The sequence below is a fragment of the Nicotiana tomentosiformis genome, chromosome 6 (genome assembly GCF_000390325.3).
Source record: "Nicotiana tomentosiformis chromosome 6, ASM39032v3, whole genome shotgun sequence".
NCBI lineage: Eukaryota > Viridiplantae > Streptophyta > Magnoliopsida > Solanales > Solanaceae > Nicotiana > Nicotiana tomentosiformis.
Window position 1 is genome coordinate 2,925,550 of NC_090817.1, and position 19,523 is coordinate 2,945,072.

Genomic DNA, 19,523 nt, shown 5'->3' on the forward strand with positions numbered 1-19,523 from the left:
TAAAATACGAAATATTGAGTATATATTCTCTCAATCATATTAACTCTTCTGGAGGTGAATTGTAATATATTTACAACAAGAGCGCGTTCATATTTACGACTTTATTAATATTATCACATTCACTTTAGGGAATCGATTAATATTTATCAAACATTATCATCCTTCAGCAAATTGAACATAATTATCTGAACGCGCATTAATCACATCAAATTGTGATACTTCAACCTCTTTTAAAATATTTACTACTTCAGGAGCAAATCGAGGCGTGCATGTAATATAAATAACATTTCTCTAGCTTATCTTTAATTGTAACCATAGAAAGCCTAAATTATCACTTCTGGTGGTCATAGGCATATACCACTTCTGGTGGTTAATAAAATTTAGTTACAATGAGATATACGAAATATAACCACTTATGGTGGTTGTATATTTCTTGCAAACTATGCTGGAATTTAAGTGGATCTAACAATGTTATCCACTTTGTAATCCTTTATTAAGATAATAAGGATGAAAATAAATACCCAAATAGGTACTGTATACGTAATATATAACTAAGCAAGCGATGATAAAGATATTAAAATATAAGCAAAAGGCTCAAATTAAATTACGCAAATTTGGCCACTCCAGATGTAAGTGATATCTATATCACTACTGCCAAGAAGAAAAACTCACCACCTCACGGATATAATCTGCCTTATGATGCTCGTTATGAACAAGATCTAACCACGAACATAAGAGTGTCGTCTTACATCGGAGACGAACACTGAAATAGAAATTAAATTCGAAGTAAGTGCTTAAAATGGCAGAGTCTCGTGCTGATAACGTGTTATAAAATAAAGACTGTAACGTAAAGAAACCGAAGACAAGTATAAAGGGAGATTGATATTTTTATTCAACTTCAAACTGTTGTAAATAATGAACTGAAAACTTCTCTATTTATAGAAGAAAGGAAGCAACTGCGAGGATTTTCAGGAAGCAGCTGCAAGGCTGCTTGTAAGCTGCCTGCATGAGCTGCTTATAACCTGCCTGTTTAATAAGAAGCTGCTGCAAATCATTTCATTGAGCTGCTTGCAACCTGCCTGCATCAGCTGCTTGCAACCTGCCTGCATCAGCTACTTGTAGATAAATTTCAACAGAGCTAAATAGATAATCTTCTTCAGGAAAATTATCTATTGCGGGGTAATAAATGAACATCCACAATAATTATTTTCATAAATGGATCCTAAATTTATGCTACGTAATATTCTATATTATTTTACTAGAATATTCCTAAATAAATGTTACCATATCTTAAAAGTACATAATATTCTGTCAAGCTCAGTTCACACATTTTCTTTCTCTTATACTTTAACCCCTAACAAAACGACAAAATCTCAAATTCACATCCCCAAAACCCTAAACACCAGTATATTCTTCAAAGTACAAAAGCCCTAATCCCCCCTTTTCAAATCTTTCTTCAAATATTCCGCTTTTGGACAGTCAAACTCAACCCTACCCTAGTAACCCCCCCACCCCCTCTACTTCTCTTTCAAGAAAGTTCTGATTTTGGAGTTTTATTTTACTTCCTTTTCCCCCATTTATAGAGTTTTGTTTGGGCTAATTTTTGTAGGGTAAGTAAAAAAGAAAATGGAGGTCAGTAATTTGAGCTCTGAAGTAGCTGCTTTTGGGAGAATGGTGATGGAGTCTGTTGTTGAAGCTGTATTTGCTGAGACCCTTTTGGCTGCTCAAAGATCTGTTGCTTCTTTGCTCATTGTGGTATATAACTACAGTCTTTTTAACTTAAAACTCTTTATTTTCTTGTAAAGTTGTGATTTTTATTGATGGGTTCTGAATTTCTACTCATTGTGGGATTATACTTGGGTATGTTGTTTGTTTTTGCTCTGTTTAACTTACACTCTTTATTTTATTTATTGAAAAATGTTTTGATTTTTAATAGTGGGGTTCTGGATTTCCTGCTCTGTTTTTTGCTTTCTTGTTCATAGTAGTATAATAGACCAAGAAATAAGAAACAACCTCTTGCATAAATGACTCCGTACAATAGACCCTTGTGGTCAGGCCCTTCCTGGACCGCGCATAGCGTGGGCTTAGTGCACCGGCTTCTCTTTTGTTCGTAGTAGTATAGCATAATTTTCCAACTTACACTTCTGTTTTCTTGTAAAGTTATGATTTTTAATTGTGGGTTTTGAATTTCTTGCTCTGTTTAACTTACACTCTTTATTTTATTGAAAAGGTTTTGATTTTTAATAGTGGGGTTTTGGATTTCTTGCTCTGTATTTTGCTGGCCTGTTCATAATGGTATATCACAATTTTCCAACTTACACTTTTGTTTTCTTTGCTATTGTTTGTTTATTGCTTCATTTTCATTGTTCTTGAGTCGAGGGTCTATCGGAAATCGCTTCTCTACCTTTGTAAGGTAGGGGAAAGATCTGGGTACACATTACCCTCCCCATATCCCACTTGTGAGATTTCACTGGATTTGTTGTTGTTGTACACTTTATGATGATCGAAGTCAGACTTGAGTATGGGACGAGAACTCGCTCATTTTGATCCCCTTGTTGACCAAGCAAGGTCGCACTGAGACTGAGAACACCAACGGAACACTCTCTTACCCCACTGACCAGCTAGTGTGCAATGACGACCGGCCCGCAAGCTACTCGATTTTTTTTCTTAGCTGCTCTGGATTCTCTTCTAGATGCTACTTACTTACATATGATGTTTTATTTCACAGGGTAGCCATGTTTTCTTGTAAAATGATTTGTAATGATGGGTTTTTGATTTCTTGCTCTGTTTTTTGGTTTTGTAGTTGTTTGAGCAGCTCTTTTGTTGATGCCCTCCCAACACACACACACTTACTGAAGATGTTTTTGTGTCATTGCTTGATTTTTCATAGTGGTATAGCACAATTTTCCAACTTAACACTTTTGTTTTCTTGTAAAGTTGTGATTTTTAATGGCGGGTTTTGGATTTCTTGCTCTGATTTATGCTTCTGTAGTTGTTTGAACAGCTATTATGTCAAATTTCATTGCATCTTGTTTATGGGATGGTTAAAGTTCGGAAATTTTTCTGTGCTTCATTAGGTTTCTTACTTAAATGTTTGTTATTGTTCTTCAAGCTGCTAACTTTAGCTATTGTATGCTAATATGTTATGTTCTTTGAAGTAATTTTGGACTGCAGAGCTCTGTTTTTCCTCTTTTTTTGGCTGTTTGTAATGCTAATGCTCCATTTAGATGATTGAATGGCTAAAACCAATTTAGGTTACTAAGGTTAGTGTTTAGTGTCATATGCCTCTCTTTCATTTGTCTTGGTGTGACTAAGTTGGACTTGGCTCCTGGAACAAATATCTATTTTAAAACCTAAAGGCTCAGTTTTGATTAACTTAACAAGATACGTGACTATAGTTTAAGAGTAACTTTTCCCCAAAATTGAGGTTCTCCAGTTGAATTTCTGTCAAGAATCAAAACCAAGTTGCCTGTGAAAAGAAATTCTGAAGTATATGGGTGGTCTATGCGCATGGATGTGACTATTTGATAGCTCCAGTGTTATTAAAGGCAAAAAGCGCAAAAAATCTCTAACGTCCATTGGGGCATTAAGCGCAAAATACAAATAAAGCATGGGCTTTAATGAAGAAACACACAAATGGAGAAAGAAATATAAATATGTATGTGTAGTCAAAGGCTAATAATTATAAGCATGAATAACGAATATGTGGACAAAGAAATTGAATTTTTTTTACAATAAAGTGGAATACCAATTGTTTAGTGTCGCCTCTTCAGGATTATGCTCATTGGCAAGAAAAAGTATGCCTTAGAGCCTTGATGATGACACTGAAGCGTCCGTCAAGCGAGGCGAAGAGCTCAACATGTTTTGCGTCTCGCTTCAAGGCTTAAGTGCATTTTAAGTGTGCCTTTGACAACATTGGTTAGATTAGGGTGTAACTACATAAGCTGAAGAGAGGGAGGCAAAGGGCAGTAGGAGGAATATAAAGGAATATGTCGTGTCTAAATTTGTCTAAGAAGAGTTGGGAATTTTTAAGGTTTTGGCTTTTGACTATAGTTATTAGTTAGATAGATTGTTAAATGTTAAGTTATTATATATGAGCCTTTAGATTTTTAAGTGAACTGTTGTTCCACATCCAAGCTTACATCGGATGTAACTAAACTTGAGAGGAGCCAAGTCCAACTAATTTGGCTTCGCCACCTTTTGCAAGAGTGCAGTTAATAGACAGATCTATCAACCTGTTTTTCTGTGCCCTCTTTTTATAATGTGTGCTTTGGCCATCTTCCCTTTGTTTAACTAAAGCTTCTGATCTTCCAAATCTTGTGATTACAGTCGCCAAATCTTCTCCCAGAACTCTTGGAACTATATTATGTCTTTGGTTTATAGGCATGGCTTGCTCTGCCCCCTTAGTTCTTTTGGTTTCTTTCTCTGTATTGGCGTCTGCAAGCATAAGAAACATTTGAATTCTAGTGCACTATCCTTAGATAGACTCCTGCTTCAAGTGCTGACTTTAATTAAAGCTGGATGGGCAATATCTGCTTAATTTTACACAGCCTCATCGGATGAAACAATTTCCCTTGCCTAAATCTGATTTAGCATTTAACACGTTATTCCTCTCAAATGGACAAGTTATATGTGACCAATAGATTTTGTGTGCCATTTACATTAACATTAGATCACCTTCTGTTACACATTTTTTAGCGGTCAATTATGGACTTGAAGATTTAAAGCTTAGAAGTTGAGGAAATAATAGTGAAGGTATCAATACATCAACAGTATCATGAAATTTAGGAAAAATGTAGGAAAGTGCAGAATGAATGCTGTAACTATTACCAAAGTATTTAAGAGAATTAATTTTGTGTATGTATACGCTTGCAAGAAAGTCGAAATTCAAAGATGTAATCCTCTAATCCTCCTTCTTTCCCCAATGAATCTGGGAATAAATACCTTCTTCTGCCTTATTATGAAAAGTGAAACTGTCTATTGCATCAAGCGCTGTTTAATCTATATTTTCTCTCTTTTTATCAGAAAAAGTCTACGTTTTCTTGCTCGTTGCTACTCATCAATGAGCTTATTCCGTTTAGTTGCCCTGCTGTCCTTTGTGTTTTGATTGAACTCTACAATGACGGCCTAGAAACTTCTTGTTCCGCAATTTCACTCATATTTGCATAGTTCCCTTATCAATGTTGGTTATGCTTCAGGCAGAAACTATGCTCAAGGATGCTAATGCATTGCCAGAGTTGATAGGCACTGAGAAAAGGTACTCATAATTGTTAACTTTCCTGTATTCATTCATAGCATGCAGAACTGGAAGTTTCATGTGGCAAATGCCAAACTCTGATGTCATTTTTAGGTTTCCATTCGAAGAGCTCCATAAAATGGAAAAAGCTGGAATTGAGAACAAAGATGGCAGTGACACAGAGGACGATGAGGATGATGATGGAGATGCTGATGATCAGGACGACGATGATGCTGACGATGAAGACTTTTCAGGCGAAGAAGGGGGAGATGATGAGGAAGAAGGGGATCCCAAAGAGAATCCAGCGGCTAATGGCGACGAAGGCAGCGATGACGAAGACGATGAAGATGATGAAGACGATGAGGACGGGGATGATGATGATGAGGAAGAGGAAGACGAGGACGAGGACGTGGACGAGGAGGATCAACCACCTGCCAAGAAGAAAAAATGAACCACTTCCTAGTATATGTTTGTTCTGCTTTTCAACCATGTTTGAAGTATGTAGTAGTAGGAAGAGGGAGTTTTAGCTTTTCTCTAGGAATTAACCATCCTTTTGCAGAACAAATGAACTACTTTTGTCATTCTATGAGATTGTTTAGTTGTGATATATATTCCATTTAATCCAATGAGTTTTCTGGTTTCTTAGTTAAGGTAATCCAAATTAATTAGAAAATTAGATGATTTAATCTTCGTACTTCAAATTTCATTTCATTAGGGTAGACTGTCTACTTCACAACCCTTGGGATGCGGTTCTTCGCTGGACATTGCTTGAACGCGTGATGTTTTGTACACCGTACTGCATTTTTTTACTCCACATTTTATTGACATTTCACACTATGATGCTTGCTATAACAAGTGGCCCAAAAGGAGAAGTTTTCAACATAACTTTAAAAAATAAAGGGTAGTCCGGTGCACTAAGCTCCAACTATGTACGGGGTTTGGGGAAAGACCGGACTACAAGGTTCTATTGTATGCAGTCTTACCTGTATTTCTGCAAGAGATTGTTTTCACGGCTTGAACCCGTGACCTCCTGGTCACATGGCAACCACTTTACAGTTACGCCAGGGCTCCCCTTCTTTTTCAATATAACTTGACAGCGTAAAATTCTTTACACTGTCGGTGCATAGAACGTAAACTCTTTTTCAAAAACAAATAAGCAAAAGTTTATTCAACCGACTAAACGCCTAACAAGAAACTTCAAATTTCCAATTTTCGCTCTTTTCAATCAACCAAAACCTACATTCACTACATTTTTGCATCATAAAAAAAGAAAAGAAAAAAAAGAGCTTAATTCAACCAAATACTGTCAATTACTCAATTCCATCTTCAAATTGCAGATATTGGTGATGGTGCAGGAGAAATGCTGCAATAATAAATCAAAGTTTCACCAAAACTAGGATTAAATGGGAATATTTTAGGCCAACAATTACTATCAATGCCAGTAACTACTTCACAACAAGAAGAATCAAGCCATCCAATTCCAGTAAATGCTTTATAAACTCCTGTTACACATCCACTTATACTTTTAAGAGATGACCAACATTCAAAAACATTATCACTTGGACTTGGTGCCAATATTGGATCTGATCTGGCCATGGCTACTGAGTTTGCCATTCCTAATATAATGAAAAATGCAAATATCTTCAGAAATTTTATTGCCATGACTTAATTGTTTTTTCTTCCTTTTTACCTACTTTTGAGGATTTTATTTTTGGATGATGTTTGTGAAATGTGTGTGACAACTGACAATATAAAGGTATTTATAGGGAGATTTTGGAGTTATATAGATCATGTATACCATATTTATGAAATGTATGTTTGGCTATGCATATTTAACTTCCAAAATGCGTTTCAGTTTTAGTCAGTTGTAATTCTCATTATGACTATTTATGCAGAGATAAAAGTTAAAGAACGGGAGCCTTGGAGTAACGGTAAAGTTGTCCCAGTGCAGAGGTGGAGCCAAGATTTGAATCTTATGGGTTTAGAATTATATTCCTTTTAAGTTATTGGGTTCTAAATTAATAATTTGTACATATTTAATAAAATTTTAAAGACAAATACATAGTTTGAACAAAAGTTACTGGGTTTAGCCGAACCCGCATCCTGCACTCTACCTCTGCCCTTGTCTCCATGTGATCTATAGGTCACGGGTTCGAGCGTGAAATCAGCCACTGATGCTTGCATCATGGTAGGCTACCTACATCACACCCTTTGGGGTGCGGTCCTTACCCGGGACCTTTGTGAATTTCTGTTTCGTGCATCGAGCTGTACTTTATGCAAAGATAAAGTTAATGAAAGAGTCTCATGTTAGCTGAAAAATGTCGAACAACATTCAATCTGAAAACATGTTGAGCTTAGTTAAAATTTTAACGTTAAGAGTTATTATCTTGCGTATCGCACTGGCTTACCCTAATTAAGAACTCGTTTTATTGGCTGAAATTTCAATATATTACAATTGTAAGAACCGCAAATTGGCTTTAACTTTAACTATCGAATTTCTTCCTAAAAATGATGTTGAAAAAGGAACTTTTTAATTTATTCTAAATTAGAGATATAAATAGTTTAATTCATTCCTATTAAGCTGATTCTTTGCTATTTGAAGACATGAAATTGTGCAACTACAATAAGAAAAATTAGTTTATAATTTTATTTTTTTGAGGATGACTCGTATTAAATCGATCGAGGGTCAAGGACCGAAATTAATGATTCAACAAATTTAAAGTAATTTTCTATAGTACCCACAGAAAAATAACTCCCTCCTAAAGAAAGCAATAACTACTAATACTAATAACATCATTTTAAATATATCAATAAATGCTAACATTAAACAACCAAAAGTTAACACTCTTGTAACAGTTTCAATATGTCACTATTTCTTGTTAATTTGCATATAAATACCTCAACCCCAACTCCAAAATCTTTCACACTCACAAACCAAAGTTCATACAACAACATTACAATATAAACATCGAGTGCAAGTAAATTTATCTTTTTTCCAATGGCGAGCCCGAAAACCCTATATTCAACTATGCTAATAATTTTATCCATGTCAATTGTGAGTACTCCTTGCTTTGGTCAATTTCTTGGATTATTACCAAATTTTGGAGGAATAGGTCCTGATTCAATTACAAAATGCTTAACATCAGTTAATGATGTTCCTAATTGTATTGAAGAAATAATTACATCTTTTTTGAGTATTCAACTTCATTTGCTTGGTCCTCAGTGTTGCAAAGCTGCTTTGGATATTGATGATGGTTGTTGGCCTAAGATTTTTCCTTTTAATCCATTTTTCCCTCCTGCTATTAAGAGTTTTTGTTCTGCTGAAGCTCAAATACCGCCTCCGCCACTTTTATAATAAGCTTTTGATATAGTGAAAATAATATGTTTGATATTTTCTTTCTAAGTTATGTCAAACCAAAATAAAAGGGATAGTGGTGATTGTTTTTTTTAATATGTTATTTTAAAATGGGAAGTATATTAGTCGTCGGAGTTATCAAGGGACGTGGTGAATGGATGTGATCTCTCCACCTTTAACTAGAGACCCCTGGTTCGAGTCTTGGGAATTAAAAAATTCTGGTAAGGAGCGTTTTCCTCTTGGATGAACCTTATTGACGTGAATTTGGATTAGTCGGCAGTTCTGAATACACGAGGGTTGTTAAAAATAAAAATAAAGAGTAGTCTTTTGAGTTAAGCAATTCTTATTGTATTGGTTTTTCTTTTTCTTTTGCAGTAATGGTTGAATAAAGTTGGGTTATCTTTTTCATTAATCTCTCTCTCAGTTCTCTTGGTATACGTGAAAACTGATACTTATTTCGAAATAATTTCTATCATATAAACCAAATTAACCATAACATCTGCAAAATATACATTCTACTAGCAAGTCAATGAACATAAGAAACGCAACAATCTCCACATTTTACTACGGTCATCTTTTACACAATAAAGTTAAAATTAGCTACCAACTTCATCGCTTATAATTAATAATTTTTTTTGATAATATGTTGCTAAATAGGATTAGCAATGAATTTTAGGGTCTTTTATTTACCTTTTACAATTGTTTTCTTAACGAAAATGAATTAGAATAATGTTGGATTCAGATTTTTTGCTATTTGTTTGTTTTAATCATTTCTCAAACTAAAAAAACTTGCAAGTTGTTCTTCAAACAGTTGTAAGTCCTTCACGTTTTCTTTTACTTGAATTCTGAATCTGGTTTATATAATTTAAGTGGACTTAACCTAGCCTGTTGCTTGAGCAGTCTATAAAACTGATATCACCTAGCCTGTTACTTGAGCAGAAGAGGAACACAAGCAAAGGGAGAGAGGGAGAAAATGATATTTTGGATTTAACTTATAGTATATAATGATAACGTGAAGAAATTTTACACTAAAATGTAAAAGTATCGAACCTTATTTTGTCAAATTATTAGTTTACGAACGACTACATGTAGTTATCTTTTAAGTGACCTAATAATGTAAAAATTCTTTTACACGAAAGTATAGAATTTAAACTCTTTTAATTTATGCATTATCAACGCCTGTAAGAATATTAAGAGCATTAGGCCGTTCACAACATGCATGAAAAATTAAAAATATGCAATGTTTTAGGTCGAGGGGAACCAAAAAAGACCTCCAAAAAAATCACAAATGAAAAGCTAACAAAATTTTCAATAGTTCTCTTTAGTATATAGAATCATTTACTCTAGGGAAAACAATGTTGATGTTCTCAACTCTGCAAGACATTTCGCCATTATCATCGGTTCTCCTCCACTTACCTACATTCTAGTGACCATCAACACCAAAAAATGATTGAAATAAAGTAAGAAGAAGGGCAAAAGGAGGAGAGATATAGATCTTTGAGAGGGACTACTATCGACATGTTCCGAGTTCCTTTTTATCTTAAAAGATCTTGAAGAGAAGACCACCATGGGTGGCGAAAAAGGGAGCAAACACGAGTGATTCGACAGCCATCAGCTTGATGAGAATGTTCAATGATGGTCCAGATGTGTCCTTGAGAGGGTCACCAACAGTGTCACCAATGACAGCAGCCTTGTGTGGATCAGATCCCTTGGGGCCAAGAGTTCTCGCATGTTCTGAAGCTCCAGCCTAATATCACAAAACCAACACGAATAAACGAGTTAACAAATTAAGTTTCTCAAGCATACTCAAGGAACTCAATGTGAATGTAAAACGTCCAGCTCAAATTTATCTACCTCGATGTACTTCTTGGCGTTATCCCAGGCTCCACCGGTGTTTGATGCAGAAATGGCAATCTACCAATCGAAGATGATCCAGGATTAGAGAGACAAAGAGAAAGACCATTTGAAGCTTTTAGCACATTTCAGCTAAAACATTTACCTGTACGCCAGAGACGAGAGATCCTGCAAGCACACCAGACAGGGTTTCGACGCCAAATAATATGCCTACAATCAATGGTGTAAGCATGACAAGAGCACCAGGTGGGATCATTTCCTTGATTGATGCATCCGTGGAGATCTTGACACAGGTGGCATAATCGGGCTTTGCGGTTCCTTCCATGAGACCGGGGATGGTGTTGAATTGCCTGCGCACTTCCTCAACCATCTTAAGGGCAGCACTTCCCACGCTCTTCATTGTCATGGCAGAGAACCAATAAGGAAGCATTGCGCCAACAAGTAAGCCAATAAATACTTTCGGTGTCAAGACATCTACTGTGGAAATTCCTGCCCGGCTCACAAATGCACCAAAGAGTGCTAGAGACACAAGAGCAGCAGATCCAATGGCGAATCCCTGTTACCATAATAGAAAGCTCGTCAACAATGAGTCAGTGAAGTGACCTAAATAGACCTAACAACATTCAGTGAAGTATGAGAGTATTTGACTTACCTTTCCAATAGCGGCAGTGGTGTTACCTGCAGCATCAAGGGCATCCGTTCTCTCTCTGATTCTGTGGCTCATCCCAGCCATCTCAGCAATTCCTCCTGCATTGTCACTGATGGGACCATAGGCATCAATTGCCAAACCAGTAGCTATGGTGCTCAGCATTCCAAGAGCAGCGACTGCAATGCCATACATTGCAGCAAAACTGAAGCTAACAAAGATACTGACTGCTATGGCAAAAATTGGAATGATCACTGATTTGTAGCCCAATGCAAGACCAAAAATAACATTTGTGGCAGCACCAGTGCGACAGGAATCAGCAACATCTTGCACAGGGCTGAAAATAAATGAAACAAAACTCATATTTCTGATAGGCAAGAATCAAAGAAGCACCAAAACAGAACGCAGCTAGAGACCCAAGTACCTGTAAGCATTGCTGGTGTAGTACTCGGTGACGAACCCAATAATAAGTCCAGCCCACAGACCAACTCCAACGCATAAGAACAACTGCCTGCAAGTTTAAATCAGTTTTGCGTGCCAGTTAGCCTTGATAAATGTTTATGAAAGGCCGAAAGGAAGGATAGGCAGGAGAAATGAATCTTCGTCCATTAGTTTGTCACACTGGAGTTCCTTTACCTAAATATTGACTTCATGCTTACAACTTCAAAGACAATGAAAATAAATATTACGAAGCAATGTATACGCAATGCAATTATTTCAAAGTTATAGAAGCACAGGTCAGCATTTAGACTTACCAGCTCTGAACTTCTTTCTGAATTCCAAAATTGAATATTGTGAAGGTAGATGGAAGGGCAATCCAAGAAACAAGAGCAATTCCAAATGTCATAAGAACAGTTGAGATGACAAGTTGCTTCTTCAATGCTGGCTCAATTTCTTTTACAGCCTTGACTTCAAAGAAATCAGTTGCAAATAAGGTGGTAAGCAAACACACAAGGATGCCCACGGAACTGACAAGAAGAGGATATAGCATGGCAGTCAACTCATGGTTGACGCCAAAAGAGGAGATAGAAGCAACAACAAGGGCAGCACACGATGACTCTGCATAAGATCCAAATAGATCCGATCCCATCCCAGCAATATCTCCAACATTGTCACCGACATTGTCAGCAATAACCTGAGCACATATTTAACGTTAAAACTAACCAGGAAAAAGCATAAATAGATCATGACATTTTAAATGATACAATAAGCCTACCGCTGGATTTCTAGGATCATCTTCAGGGATGTTTCTCTCCACCTTGCCAACAAGATCAGCTCCAACATCTGCCGCTTTAGTGTATATACCTCCACCAACTCTACCAAAAAGGGCCATCGATGATCCACCAAGCCCATAACCAGTTATTGCCTCAAATAGTCCTTCCCAGTCATCACCGTAATATAACTTGAATAGGTTGATGGCAATGAACAAAACCAGAAGACCATTTGCAGCAAGAAGGAAGCCCATCACAGCACCAGATCTGAATGCAACGATAAAAGCCTTACCAACACCCTTTCTAGCCTCCAAGGTAGTCCTTGCATTTGCATATGTTGCAATCTTCATTCCAAGAAACCCGGAAACCACAGAAGTTACACCACCAAGCAAGAAGGATATGGTGCTGAAAACAGCAGTGGCAAGAGCAGGCTTGCACATTTTGGAGCTGTCATATGTACAAGCCTGGCTCTTTGTGCTGAAACCCTCAACAGAGCCGAGGAATAGGAAGATCAGAATTGCAAAAGCAACCATGAAAACACCAACATACTGGTATTCCGTAAAGAGGAATGAGGTTGCACCTGCGGCGTAGATTGATTCCACAATTAGGAAAGCTATTATCAGGAAAAGTTTAACTATCTAGGCACTCTAAGAGAAATTCATGCATTTATATGCCAAAAGAAATATTAATGCAACACATCAGACTCTAAAGCAATAAACTGGAACAAATCCGGCAATACAATGTTAGTAAGAGCAAAAGGGAGAACTTCTTTGATCATTGAAAATTCAATTGAAGCCTGTTATATGCTCCAGATTCGAAATGCCAATCACCAAACTACACTACTTGTATTCCACATTATTTTTTGATACAGCATTTTTAATATGCCATTTTAAAGGAAGCATACATAACATGTTGAGGTCAGAGTCCCCATTTTTTTCTGGGTGCAAAAAATAAGGACATCAGTAGAAGTGAATGGGCAAAGCAAAATGCAATCTCATTGCAAGAATCTCAGAATTCCTCTAGTTCCTTTTATTCTTATCATTATTTTTAATTATATGTTCTAAGACCCCCTCTGGATGCTCTAAGGAAACTGCCAAAGAAACATCATCTCCATCAGCGAATTTCGGTCCCTCTAGTTGCTGAAAAAATTACTTTGTGCAACGAAGTTGTTCAAAATTCTCATATCTTACTTTAATAAATCTCTAACTAGACGAAAGATTTTATTATTCAATTCAGCAGCCTTGACACTAAGTTAACTTCTAGAGTAGAGACACGTGACTATAGCACAACACTGAGGTAACACGGATTCTCTGGTCTGCCTTCTCTGAAGTATCACTAGGATAGTGCTTGGCAGCTGCCAGGAATTATTTAATAGTGAATTAAAGGTTGCTTAGACAGTACTAACTGCAATTAGTCAATACTCCTATAAAATAAAAAAGTAGTATGCTCATAATCATAGCAACTGATGAAGTTAAATGCTGAACGTGACAAGTAAATCACAGGGAAAGTATACCAACAAATACCGGAAGCATCCAAGCTTCTACCTTTACTCACACATATGTATGTGTATAGGATTTAAGGTATATGCACTGACAGTGTAAGATCTTTTATACTACAGTCAGACCTCTCTATAACTGCATCCTTATATAACAGCACTTCACTGTAAAAGCCAAGTTTTTCCAGAACCAAATTTCATGTTATGTTATAATATATGTTTTCTATAACAACAATTCGCTATGACATCCAAAAATATCTGGAACAAACGAGGCTGTTATAGACAAGTTTGACTGTACCAGTGCTCTTCAACCTATGATAGCATGTTATTACCATTTTTACCAGATATGCTATTAACATTTATCAAGAGATTTACCCCTGATCGTGTAAATATTTTTACACTTCACTGTATTTTTATCAAGAGATTTACCAGATATGGACTTCACTGTATTTTTTCCATATATATATATATATATATATATGACTGTGGACAAATTATTTATACAATCACCTCGTAATTATGATTAAAAATCTGTAATAGGCAATAAATTCATATTGTAGCTTTTTTTTTTAAACTGATCAATACATATAACTTAAATCCTATACGCATATACATGCAGTGGCGGACACACGTGGTGGAAAGCGGGTTCAACCGAACCCACTTCATTAAAAAGTAATATTATGTATATGTATAAATTATGATTAAAACTGCGTAAATTTTGTATATATATTTTATTTGAACCCACTTGACAACTACTATTTTACGACTAAAGTTATGTACTTGTAAGATTGAACCCGCTTGCACAAAATCTTGGATCCGCCATTGTATACATGTGCATGTAGAGCAGGGGCGGCCTCACCCTGAAGCACTTGCTTTAGGCCACAAAAATTTAAGGACCCCCAAATTACTATTTTTCTATATATAGTAGTATATTATTTATATAATTATCTCTTATTATTGATAAATTTATTTCTTTATTGTCATATTAATTTTTAATAACTCGATTTCTTCCTCTATCAATCTTATTTTACTTTTTTACTTAATTATATTTCTCTATTCATTAGTTGGTCACGTAACTATATCTAATAATCTAACTTATTATTTATTTTCCTTACATAAATTATACTCTCTCCGTCTCAATTTATATGAAAGTGTTTGACTGGACATGGGGTTTATGTAATAAAGGAAGGATTTTGAAACTTGTAATCTTAAATAAATCATAGAAATTTGTGGGCTAGAATCTAAAGTTGAATTGTTACCAAATATAAAAAGGGACTTACTAAAAAAAAAGGAGTCACTTAAGTTGAGACGAAGGAAGTATGTTTTATGGGTTCTCCCATTTCAGTTGTGATGCAATCAACGTTAAATTCATTTAATTTTCTGTACTTTATAAAACTAAGTTCTCATTTTTTCTAATTCCACATTCTCACTTGTCTAATTTTTAAAAAAATGATGTTCATTAAATAATATATATATATATATATATATATATATATATATATATATATATATATATATATATATATATATATATATATATATATATATATATAGACTTTGCTTTAGGCCTCGGATGATGTTGGGCCGCCCCTGATGTAGAGGCGGATGCAAGGTATCGGTACCGGGTTCAACTGAACCCACTACTTTTGGTGCGTAACTTTATGTGTAAAAATTCATTAATATTGCAATATATAGCAATATGAACCCATAACTTTTACGGGTTGAAGCCATAAAACTTAAATCCTAGATCCGCTCTGTGTACATGGACATGTACACACACATATATACTTTTATATACAAACACACGTATACTCTTATAGTGAGGTTTTAGTAGAAGAGTGTTTATGTACGTGCAATATGTAATTACATGAACGAGCGTCTGTAAATACAATTTCAATAAAAAGAAGCAATAATATTTTTAAAGAAATAATTACCTTCAGAGATGGCATTTTGAATTTCAGCACACTTATTCACAACGCTATGATCATTAATACCTTCTTCTTCTTCAATTAACGCTTCAGCATATGATCCATTCTTACCGTCACCGGAAGACGACGATAATTTATCCGTCGAAACTATAACTTTCGACACAATTACCCATTGCACGAGCGCAAAACCGATTCCGATGAGCGCACACACCGGAATCAGAATTTCCGTTCCGAGATCTGGCAAAATTGTTGCTCCCATCACCGACACCCAGATAGAGAAAGTATGTGTGTGCTGTGTGTGTGTGAGAGAGAGAATGAGAAGAGTGGGAGAGAGAGGTGGGAATGTGAAACGTGTGAAGGAAGGAATAAATAGAGGGGAATTGAGAGAAGATGAAGAGATGGTGAGATTTATACGGTGGGTTTTGTGGTGAGACTGTTGTTTGGCCGGTATTTTATGTATGGTTTTTATAGTTTATTATAGTTGCACCAGTAATACGGTAAGGTATACAGAAAAGGAAAAAAAATATATTATATACATATATATAAACTAATAATTACGCACACGTGTATTTTATAAGGTTTTAAATGAAACAATGACAATAATAGTACCTTATGTTAAAGATAGAGGTATAGATTTATTCTGAGGCGGATTCAGGGTTCAAATTTTAAGATTTTTAAAATTGTACTCATTATATTTTTGAAGTTATGGGTTCAAATATATTATTTTTGCAATGTTAATGAATTTTTACGCATAAATTTCTACTCAACGTCGAAAGTTATGGGTTCAATTGAACCCATAACTACTACATTGCATTCGCCTCTAAATTTATTGGTTTTTTTTTTTACTTTTAGCTCGTGCCACAAATTATTTATATTCGTTAGCCGAAAAATTTATATAATTTTGGTATATAACATACAAAATGTATATATATATACAAACAATATATTTTTTTTTAACTATTATTTTCAGAGCGGCTATCCAGTCTCATTTTCCTAAATTAATTAGAAGTGGATACTTTTGGATTTTGTTAAATATTTAATAAACTTTGACTGTTAGATTTAACAAAATTTATGAAAAGAAAGGATTTAACCATATACACCAGGAAATTACTGTAAATTTCAAACTTGCTAGACTAAGAACTACACCAAACACTAGAAATAGATTACCCATGAATAGACAAAAAAAGCAATAATTTCACCTCTAAATATGAGTTTCCCGTTAAATTTGTGTTTGTCATAGTTTCAAAATCCAAAAGTATCCACTTCTAATTAATTTAGAAAGATGACACCATATAGCAGCTCTAAAAATAATAGTTGAAAGAATATATATATATTGTATATATATTGTATATATATACATTTTATATGTTATATACAAAACTTATACAAATTTTTCGGCTGCCGAATGTAAATAATTTGTGGCACGAGCTAAAAATGAAAAAAGCTCAGTTTCCGTTAAATTTGTGTTTGCCATAGTTTCAAGCAAATCTAACAACTAGAATTTGTTAAATATTTAATTAAAAGACTAGAAGTGTTCATTTGACATACTTAGAGAACCAAAACTGCACATGTGTGTATTAAAAGGGCTATTATATTTTATAAGGTTTTATTCTTTAGTCCATTAATATGTATTTTTTTTCTTAATTCGTTCCGTAATAAAAATGTCTGGTTTAGTGTATAGTGAATCTGAGTAGATCTGTTTCCATATAGAAGTTAGATTGTAAATTCTAGAAAGGTAAGAAAATTTTATGGACTTCTATATATCCTTTTCTTGTTTTCAGTTTTTAATGATAGACTTATAACTATATTTTTTCGAAAATTATGTAAATGTTTAAAAGTTTAGTTTTATAACAAACTCCTTTATTCTTCATATTTTTGTTGCAAATTCTTTGTTAACAACGTGAGAAATGAAATACTTGAAATTTATTTTTACATGACTCTTGAATTTAAATCTCTAGCCTCACCTAATTGACCTTCAAAATTAGAACATATAAATTAAACAAGTGCGAATTTAAAGCTCTTTAATTGTAATAATAGATTTTGAACGGTTATTTTTAATACAGAAAACGGAAATTGTGATTGATAAGTTTTACGATTGATTCGTAGAGCTTTTTTACAACATTAGAACTAAGATGAAACACCATTATTTAAAATTAATCACACCTTTTCCTCACAAATAATTGTTTTAATAAGTATAAATGGGTAACAGAAAAAGGTAAATCACCTATTATAACAGATTAAATATATAAAAATAGCATATAAAAAACTTTACATCAACTTTTTTTTTTGCTAATAAAACTTTACATCATTGAAAATATAAGTTAACTCCTAAGTATAATCATTCTACATTAGTAAATCACGTCCCACTAATTATTGTCATTTCCCTTTCTTTCTTTGGCACAATTTATCACCTCATGGTTGTGGGATGGAACATTACAACCGTTATATTGCATAACTTCAAATTGGTAGTAGATTTTTCTTCTAAAAAATTAACTTTGGCAAAGAAAAACACAAAATTATACTACATATTATACTTTTGTTTTTGGGAATTCACTTAGTTCTTTCAACCGCACTCTTAAAGAAAAACATTGGAAAACAAATATAATTATAGGGTTTTCCTTTAATGGGTCCAACGTTACATAAATTCGGATTAATTAAGTCATTAAATTTTGAATACGAGATGGTTACACTAGATAAATATCATAAACATAGACGGTCAAAAAGGTGCGTCTCATGTACTTTTAGCAAAGAAACAAAAATGGGCACCACATATAAATGCAGTAGTCAGTATCAACAAGTAACAACCATTTAGAAATCATATTCTTCACTTTTTTTTTTCTTTTCACAACACATTCAAATATTTATTATACACGTACAAATATATCTATTGTCTACAACTTCTTGAAGAGTCTCTCATTTTCTTTTCTTGTTTCATTTGGCAGACTCTTTTGTCATCACATATAATCACATTCCTAAGATTGGTCTACTACGTTTTTGGGGGCGAGCCTGGGGCGAAGCGTACCAAAAACGCTCCGAGGCGATAGTATGGGGCGAAAGTCTCAAGAGGTGTACGCCCACCAATTCGGGACGTACGCCCGGACGTTTGAGACACATTTTTGTATTGAGCCGTAAGCCCCCAAATACTTTTTCAAATTAAAACAAAAATTGTTGAATAAGTCTTCCATATAATACTCAAATTCTCAAAAGTCAGCAGCTTGTAATTACTCAAAAGTTTTAAAAAAGAACTCATGAAATGTATCAAATTTAATAGTTAAGACCTTTTTATTGATAAAAGACCTAATTTATGATCTTTCCCAATTCTTTATCTTGTTCGCTAGTCTGCTAATATCTCCCAAAACACTACAAAAAACTGGAATTAGTTACGAACGTCGTCGCTAATCTGCCGCTAAAACTCTCGTAGCTAGCAGAATATTTTGATAATCCGTTGCTAATCCGTCGCTAAATGAGATTAACAACGAATTTTTCTGTTTAGCAACAGAATTTGTCTGTCGCTAAAACCTAATTTTTTAGTAGTGAAACAACGAATATTCAATTTTTTTTTTTACAAATACAAAGAGAACTCCATTCTCCTTCATAGCAACAAATTTAAATTTCAAATTGCAGGTTAGTCATCCTATTTGTTCCTCCATGTAGAAAATTTTATTCTTTTCGACTCAAGTTACATGTGCTTGTAAGTAGCGTATAATAAATTATTTTGACTAGTTTTTGTGGGGATGGAGCATATATATATATATATATATATATATATATATATATATATATATATATATATATATA

General features: G+C 34.5%; 2 protein-coding genes and 1 long non-coding RNA gene across 3 annotated transcripts; 2 read left to right on the forward strand and 1 right to left on the reverse strand.

The window, feature by feature from the left end:
- Positions 1-1,360: 1,360 nt before the first annotated feature.
- LOC104091468 (uncharacterized) lies at positions 1,361-5,862 on the forward strand. The gene is made up of 4 exons (XM_009596813.4): positions 1,361-1,499; positions 1,610-1,755; positions 5,199-5,257; positions 5,351-5,862. Exons 2-4 carry the CDS (start codon positions 1,627-1,629, stop codon positions 5,685-5,687), a joined length of 525 nt encoding a protein of 174 aa, XP_009595108.1. The 5' UTR covers positions 1,361-1,499; positions 1,610-1,626; the 3' UTR covers positions 5,688-5,862.
- A 4,018-nt stretch (positions 5,863-9,880) lies between these two features.
- LOC104091471 (pyrophosphate-energized vacuolar membrane proton pump) lies at positions 9,881-16,076 on the reverse strand. Its single transcript, XM_009596816.4, has 8 exons — positions 15,732-16,076; positions 12,308-12,882; positions 11,847-12,226; positions 11,516-11,602; positions 11,098-11,428; positions 10,591-11,001; positions 10,446-10,505; positions 9,881-10,338 (listed from the first exon to the last, which is right to left on the reverse strand). Exons 1-8 carry the CDS (start codon positions 15,982-15,984, stop codon positions 10,132-10,134), a joined length of 2,304 nt encoding a protein of 767 aa, XP_009595111.1. The 5' UTR covers positions 15,985-16,076; the 3' UTR covers positions 9,881-10,131.
- Positions 15,431-15,820, forward strand: LOC138893258 (uncharacterized). The gene is made up of 2 exons (XR_011408294.1): positions 15,431-15,567; positions 15,629-15,820. It is a non-coding gene; the product is annotated as an uncharacterized lncRNA (long non-coding RNA).
- Positions 16,077-19,523: the final 3,447 nt, after the last annotated feature.